This window comes from Rhincodon typus, chromosome 31 (assembly GCF_021869965.1).
Source record: "Rhincodon typus isolate 14 chromosome 31, sRhiTyp1.1, whole genome shotgun sequence".
NCBI lineage: Eukaryota > Metazoa > Chordata > Chondrichthyes > Orectolobiformes > Rhincodontidae > Rhincodon > Rhincodon typus.
This window is the reverse complement of record NC_063362.1, coordinates 33,990,561-33,998,557: the sequence shown is the minus strand read 5'-3', so window position 1 is coordinate 33,998,557 and position 7,997 is coordinate 33,990,561. Positions and strand designations below refer to the sequence as shown.

General features: G+C 42.5%; 1 protein-coding gene across 1 annotated transcript in view; it reads right to left on the bottom strand.

Moving 5' to 3' along the window:
• Positions 1 to 7,997, bottom strand: part of hspg2 (heparan sulfate proteoglycan 2) — a 523,628-nt gene that overhangs the window by 332,503 nt on the left and 183,128 nt on the right. Inside the window, exons 20-22 of the mRNA XM_048614908.1 lie at positions 6,933 to 7,102; positions 4,062 to 4,257; positions 2,094 to 2,273 (exon numbers count right to left, since the gene is read on the bottom strand). Of these exons, the coding sequence (XP_048470865.1) occupies positions 2,094 to 2,273; positions 4,062 to 4,257; positions 6,933 to 7,102 (546 nt within the window). The remainder of the gene's footprint in view (positions 1 to 2,093; positions 2,274 to 4,061; positions 4,258 to 6,932; positions 7,103 to 7,997) is intronic.

Below are 7,997 nucleotides of genomic sequence, written 5' to 3'. Positions count from 1 at the left end.
ACTAACTCAGTCACATAATCAAGTTGTCCACAAGCCTTCAGTTCCGCAAGGAACTGTAAAGACTGCCTTTTTTTACTTTAGTTTTTTTTGAAAAATTGTGGACTAAAATGAGAAAGAACTATTTTAAAAACCAGGTGTTTTGAAAGGTTGCTGCACGTTTTGAAAGACAAGTAACCTGACCCTCATGGCAAGCATTTTGCAAACAAGCATTAACTGAAGTGGTTGCGGATGAACACGGGTCAAGGAGTTGTGTACACAGATGCGGTTCTGAGTAGCAACAAGAATTTGACTGGTCCATGAACTAGCGATTAGTCATCGATGATAAAAGCCTTTTGTCAACCAACCAGCATATGACTGGTTCTCAGATAACTGAACAGCTTAGTTCTGGAATAAGATAGAGAGAGTGTTTTGATCTCCACCAGCTCAGCCTTTCTGTTCTCTGCAGTCAATAACCTACTTTAAATTTTAGGAAAACCAGTTTCTCTTTCCTTCAGTTGTAAGCTATGACTTTTAACTGGTAAAAGTCAAAGATTTTTTTTAAGTGAACCAGCCACTTGTGTCTCGTGCAAACAAGTGGAAGCATCTAGAGATAGATGACTGAACAGCAATGTGCTGACCACTGTATGAATCGTATTGACCATCTTAGCAACCATAATAGGAACTACTGAACACCCTCCCTGTTTTCCTTTGCCACATCCAGTTTTTCCCTGTGTTTTTCTTTTCGTGTGTATGAAAAAGGGTGTGTAGAAAGAGATTAGGGTTTGAATTTAGAGTGCTATATGCTGACAGTTTAAAACTGTTCACTTGTTGCTAGAGTCTAATTACGTGTCATAAATAGAAATTCTTGTTAAGTACGGAAACATTATTCATGCTTTCTATCAATCTGAGTCTGGATGTCATGTAAACTGCAGAATTTTATTATACATGTTTTAAAATCTTTAACTTATGTGAAGACTCTGGGAATAGTGGGATTTGATTTTCAGTGTGCTACCCAATGAGATGTGATAAAACACATCAAAGCATTTGGCCAGACTCTTATCAATGTGTAATGATGGTGTGCTCAAGGCAAATTTCAAAACTCCAGCGCATAAGCTGGACTGGCATCAAGGAGCACCACAAAGAGCTACACTGTGGGTCTCCTTCCCTTTGGCAGTGTTTCATTAATTCAGATGAAGTGCCGACAGCCTTGCCTGAAGAAAAGCAAGGAATTCTGGTTCCCTGGACAATTCTCTCCTCTCAATCACAGCAAGAAGCTGATAGATTATTTACTTCATTGCTGTTTGCGGGAGTTATTGAGTGGCTAACAGCTGCCTTATTTGTCAACAACTAGGCAACATCCTTCAAAGGGAATTTCTTGCTTGTGAATCACTCCAAAACTCTGTTGAGAGATTTAGTAAGGTGCTACATATATATAATTATTTGTTTCCATACTTGTCACAGGGGTTTAGCAAAGGGCCACATAAGACATTCTTGGATTTGACTGGTCACATGTGGCATTTTTGATGTCTGTGTCCCTTGTGGGAACGAACATTCTAAGTAGAAAAAGGTTTGCAATTTCTGAGAATTGCTAATAAAATAACTGTGTTTGTTGTAAACGGTAAACAGTGGTTAGCTGAAGAAAATATCCTGGCCTACAGATTTCCCTCGAACAACATCACCTTTAAAAAAAAACTCTGGTCACTACTGTTGGTGGGAGCTTGCTGTGCACAAATTGGCTGCTGAAATTCCTGAACCACAATAGTCATTGTACTTCAAAAACACTTAATTGGTTGTCAAGGGCATGAGATGTCCTGAAGTTATAATGTGTGTACTGTTAGAAACAGAAACTTTTCCCAGTCATTTATCAGTGATAGCAAGAACTGCAGATGCTGGAGACAGAGTCAATACAGTGTGGAGCTGGAGGAACACAGCAGGTCTATCTTCATTGATCACCCAAATACTGCTGGTAGAACCATTTCCAGTGAGTTCAAAGTTTCAAAAATACCACTCAGGATTTCTTCAGGAAATATTGCACACCTACTAAAAATTCATAGTTTAAAAGTTTTGATGTTCAAAAGAAGGGTAAAGCAAAATCCCAATGAGCCAGTTCTTACTTTCTACATCCAAAGTGATGAATAACTCATTGAATCCAGCGGAATTGGAAGCATTGCAGATGTACTGTCCAGAATCCTGCAGTCCCACATTAGGAATAACCAAAGATCCATTGGCAATCCTGTGCTGCCATGGCAACGGGGCTCGCAACTTAGACCACTGAATAATCGGAGTGGGGTAACCTACAGAAACCAAAGAGAAGAATCAACATTTAATCTGGTGAATAAACTCATTGTATTTTACATACAATTCTCCCTTGTTTCTCCAAGGACACGTAAGACAATGAGGGGTGACTTCCTTGAGGTGCATAAAATCATGAGGGGCATAGATAGGATGAATGCTTATAGCCTTTTTCCCAGGGATGGGGAATTGAAAAATAGACGTCGTAGGTTTAAGGTGAGAGGGGAAAGATTTAAGAAGTACCTGAGGGGCAATTTCTTCACACAGAGAGTGGTGCGTACATGGAATGGGCTGCCAGATTAAGTGGTTCAGGCAGGTACGATAGCAACGTTTAAAGACATTTGGATACGTACATGTATTAGAGGGATATGGACCAAATGTGGGCAATTGGAACTAGCTGAGTGGGCACCATGGTCAGCATGGACCAGTTTGGGCCGAAGGGCCTGTTTTCATGCTGTGTTATTCTATGACTCTATGACACAGGTTGGGGAGTCTGTCATGCAGTGCTATTGTAACTAGATCAGATCCAGAGACTGAGGTTGACAATTAATTAGGATTATATCGAGATAAGATTTTCTTATGTCTTGGTACAATGACCATTCTGCAGTCACTCCCAACAGGTTATTCTAACAAAGTGGAAGCAGTGAACAATACATTACATCCAGAATGATTTAATTGTGTATTTAAACAATACTCAGGGGTGCTCAGAATATTAAGGCAATGGTACAACACATTTGTACAACTACGTATGTGTCCAAACGGAGAAAGAAATTTGAGAATAACTGTGCCGAGAACCTCCTCAAGAATCATGAATGTTTCTTTGCTGATATTGTTGAATGGATGAGAAGGTGGTGTAGAGTCGCAGACTAATGTTCTGGGGTCAAGGGCTCAAATCACAACTGGTGGAATTTAAATTCAATTAACAGATAAAGCCATAGTCATACAGTCATACAGTTAAGAAGATCTGGAATACAAAAGCTAGCCTCAGCAATGGTGTCCACGACAGCTGTCATGAACTGTTACCCAAAAACAAACCCTCCTGTGTCACTGAGATAACAAGGTGTAGAGCTGGATGAACACAGCAGGCCAGGCAGCATCAAAGGAGCAGGAAGGCTGACGTTTTGGGCCTAGACCCTTCTTCAGTGACCCTGGGTCACTAATGTGCTTTAGGGAAGGAAATCTGCCATCCTTAGCTAGTCTGGTCTACCTGTGACTCCAGACCCACAGCAATGTAATTATCTCTTAACTGCCCTCTGAAACAGCCCAGCAAGCCATTCAGTTCAAAGACAATTAGGGATGGACAATAACTGGTTTCTGAGCTAGTTACTCCATCCCTAATAGCATGGCGGGGGCAGTGGGGGGTGACCCTACAGTTCACTGGTTCGAGCTCATCACCCATCAACTTGTCAAGGGCAATTTGGGTTGGGCTGGTTTAGCCAGTGACACTCTCATCCCATGAAAGAATGAAAAAAAGCAGCACTGTGAAGCTTGTACATATGCAATAAGATCAAACATTTGTCCAGACAGCAGCAGTGTTTAATACTGACTTCCTTATATCTCCAACCTTGCTGTATTATCTTATTAACACAAAGTACTTTAAATGCTTTATAGCATGTTTCCTTAGTAGAAACTTTTGATGATCACATTCATCTCATGAAGTGTGAGCTTGGTGGCAAACCCATGGCAGGGCACATTATTTAAGCTACAGTCGACAACATAAATAAACCTCCCTGGTGAGATTTGAAAAGTTGTATGACAATCACTGGAGTGCTATGGTATTCCTGACGTACCGGTAGCTGAGCAGCGCAGGGTAGCTATCTGTCCTGCTGTAACAGTTAACGATGGCTCTTCCGCAGTGACCTGAGGAACCTGAGGTGTGGAGGCTGATCGCTCGACTATCACCTCTACCTGAGCATCAACACTGCCAAACATATTCGAGGACATGCAGGAGTAGGTCCCAGAATCCTGCAAACGAGCTGAAGAAATCTGAAATAACAATTAAATAAACCATCTAAGGTTATATTGGCATATGTAAAAGAAGCACAATCTTCATGCTACAGTGCTTTTCAAATTCTCTTCATTTCTGCTTGGGGCAACGTCACAAATCATTAATAGAAGAATAATGGGAAATTAATCTTTCCCGAGTGTTCCTCCCTGCAAGTAAAAGCCACAACGTCTAACTTCCGAGGAAGTGAACGTAAATACTATCCTTTAAGATGACAAGAACGGAACATATGAGTCAGAATGTTACGCTTCAGTTATGAAAAACATTGGTGAGACTACATGTTGAATACTGTGTGCTCTTTTGGTCTCCTTATTTAAGGAAGGATGTAAAGGCATTGGAGGTGGTTCAGAGGAGATTCACTTGATTGATAGCTGGAATGAGTGGGGTGCCTTATGAAAAAAGGTTGGGCAGGCTGGGATTGCTTCCACTGGAGTTTAGAAGAGTGAGGGGTGATTTGATTGACATATATGAGACGCTTAATAACCTTGACAAGGTGGACATGGAAAGGATGTTTCCTCTTGTGGGTCAGTCCAGAACAAGGAGGAACTGTTTTACTGTTAGAGGTTGCCCTTTTAGGATAGAGATGAGGAAAACAGTTGTCTCACAGAGCAATGTACAACTTCAGAACTCTGCCTTGGAAGGATGCTATTAAAGCGGACGTGGATAGATTTCTTGTTGAGGGAACTATGCATTATAGGGTAGATGTGTACGTGGAATTCAAACACAAAAACAGATCAGCCATGATCTTAATTATCGGGATAGTGGGCTCGATGGGCTGATTGGCCTATTTCTGTTCCTATTTCATATGCTTATACATAAGGGAATGGATTTAACTGGAGCAGGCCGCGCAGACTTCAGTCACTGGTCATCTAACGGTTTCACATTCATTATATAACACATTGATTTGATATTATTTATATTCTGCCGTCAGACCTTTGGCAATTTGAAAAGCAGAGGAATAGGGGCGGTTGATGTGATGTGTAGACATTACTCAAATGACAGATGAGAAATGAGAGACTGAAAACTGAGAAGTGCCCATCCAATGATGTGACGGTGTAATTACAACATTTGATCTTTGCTCAGGAAGCTTCCATGCTGAATGGGAATGTGGAGTTATTGCGATTAACTCTCAAATGTCTTCTGAAATGGCTCAGCCATTCAGTTTAAGGGCAATTAGGGACTGACAACAAATGCTGGCCTAGTCAGCAAAGCCTACATCCCATGAAGGAAAAAGACTAAAAATGGCAATTATAACAGGAAAGAGTCAACACAAAAATGGGATGGAAATGCGACAAACAGCAAATGCTTATTTTAAAACGCTAATTATGATTTGTTAGGGACTTTGGAGGGACATCAGTTTCATCAAGATATGACTTAATTGTTTTCCTTGGGTAAAGTTACATGCTCACATCTGCCTGGAAGCTTCATTTATATGTACTGGGTAATCCTCGACTCAAGTGTGATTTTAGTTTTAAAAATAGTGGATAGGTTTATAGGTAAGCAGATTGGATCTTTGGGTGCTGCAGATGCCATTTAAGGGCAATCTAAAACAGTTGGAGAAAGCCATTATCTTCTGCGGTGTGTAACTAAAGGGTGATCACTAAAGAGGACTCCGGTGGCAGGCAGTTTATAAATGAGCAAACGCCCTGCCTGAGGGTGACTCTGTTTCCCCATGTTGTGCCAGTACCTAGGGGCTCTGTGTTATCTGGAGAAGTATTTCTAACAGCATTTGCCATGTGTGCGAGAGAGATAGAGGCACACGAACATCTGCATTTTGTTAGCTCTAGCTTGTTGATTTTATAATTCTTGGTGTATAAATTTATGAATTAATGCCAGATGTTTTGGCCTGGGCACAACTAAGTTCTAGATAATTTATATCCTGCCTTTGCTAATAATTAGCATGGAGCTCAAAGTGGAGTTTAATTCATGCATAACTTGCTAAGTAAGTTCAACCGGGGCATTGTCCTCACTGAGAGGTTAATAATGTAAAAGCTTCACATCGAAGATGATGTGATCCACTTTCTAAAACAATCAACGAATGGGTAAATGTGGCAAACACCGTGATAATACTGTCACAGAGAGAAGATTCTGCAACCTCATAGCAATAGCTTTCTGTCTTCACATCATTAATTGTTGTGGTTTAAAACAACGAGACATCTCAGAATCTCAGGAATGGGTATTAATGCCCTCTCCTGCCAGCAATGCCCATGAGGCCAGAATGAATAAAATAAAATAACAAATAGCACTCATGGGGTTATAACTGAGAGGAGCTATTATTACACGGTGGCTCAGTGGTTAGCACTGCTGCCTCACAGTGCCAGGGACCCAGGTTCGATTCCATCTTCGGGCAAGTATCTGTGTGAAGTTTGCACGCTCTTCCTATGTCTGCGTGGTGCTCTGGCTTCCTCCCATAGTCCAAAGATGCACAGGTGGATTGGCCATGCTAAATTGCCCCATGGTGCCCAGGGATGCGCAGGTTGGGTGGATTAATCATGGGAAATGAGAGATTATGGGGAGAGAATGGGAGGGGTTGGTCGGGGTGGGATGCTCTTCAGAGGGTTGAAGTGGACTTGATGGGCTGAATGGCCCATTGCACACTGTTGGGATTCTATGATTGTCAGAATGACGGATTGTCCAGGGGCCAGCTTCTACTCACCGTTAGGATGGGATTGCCTTCCCTCGGCAGGTTATTCCTTTGCCTGCCGTTGACCCGACGCCATCTGATTGTAGGCCGAGGTTCGCCCATGCCTATACATTCCAGAGTAACGGAATCACCCACACCCAGCCTGACTGGGCCCCTGGGGGAGATGGAGACCGTTGGAGGTCCTAAAAGCAAAGGAGGGAAAAGAGAAACAAAACTCCACTGATCAGACAATCAGGCCACGGATTACTTTGTACAACTCAGGAAAGATCCGCCAGATTTCTATTCCACTGGCCCCAGACCGCCCCCCACCCCCCCTGAGAGTGTGGAACAAGCAACCTGGGTCACGAGCTCTGAGGCAGCAATAGCGGCTGTGCAGCAGATACTTGGATTTGATTGTTCTAGGATCAGCTGTGAGGTTGTCCACCATTCCTCAGCACATGGTTATGGTCTAATGCAATGAGCTCTGAGACCTGGTCGCTGACACCAGAGTCTACAAAACATTGGCTACTTTAGTCATTTCTTTTGTGCCTCCATCCCTGCTGTTTGGAACTCTATCCTGCTCAATAACTTTTCTCTCAAACCCTTCCCTCACCAATAAAAGTTGTCATTCTGGGAGAGCAACAAATGTAAAGCATTAAAATAGGCTGGGAATAGAAGTCAACTGGGAAGCACCGTCCAATTCAAATGACAGATGAATTCTGATTTGGCATACAATTCACTGAGAGATAGCAAGAACTGCAGATGCTGGAGTCAGAGTCAACACAGTGTGGAGCTGGAGGAACAGAGCAGGCCAGGCAGCATCAGAGAAGCAGGAAAGTTGATGTTTTGGATCGGGACCCTTCATCAAGACTTTGAGTCCTGATGAAGGGTCGCGACCCAAAATGTCGACTTTCCTGCTCATCTGTTGCCGCCTGACCTGCTATGTTCCTCCAGCTCCACACTGTGTTGACTACAATTCACCGAGCTCTTGTTCAAACAACAGCTTTAGGGTGCACCTGGATAAGTGTGCTTCAGCATCCTAATGGCCAGAATAAATCAACAAGCATTGAGCGGAGAGTGAGGATAGAGATGGCTAAA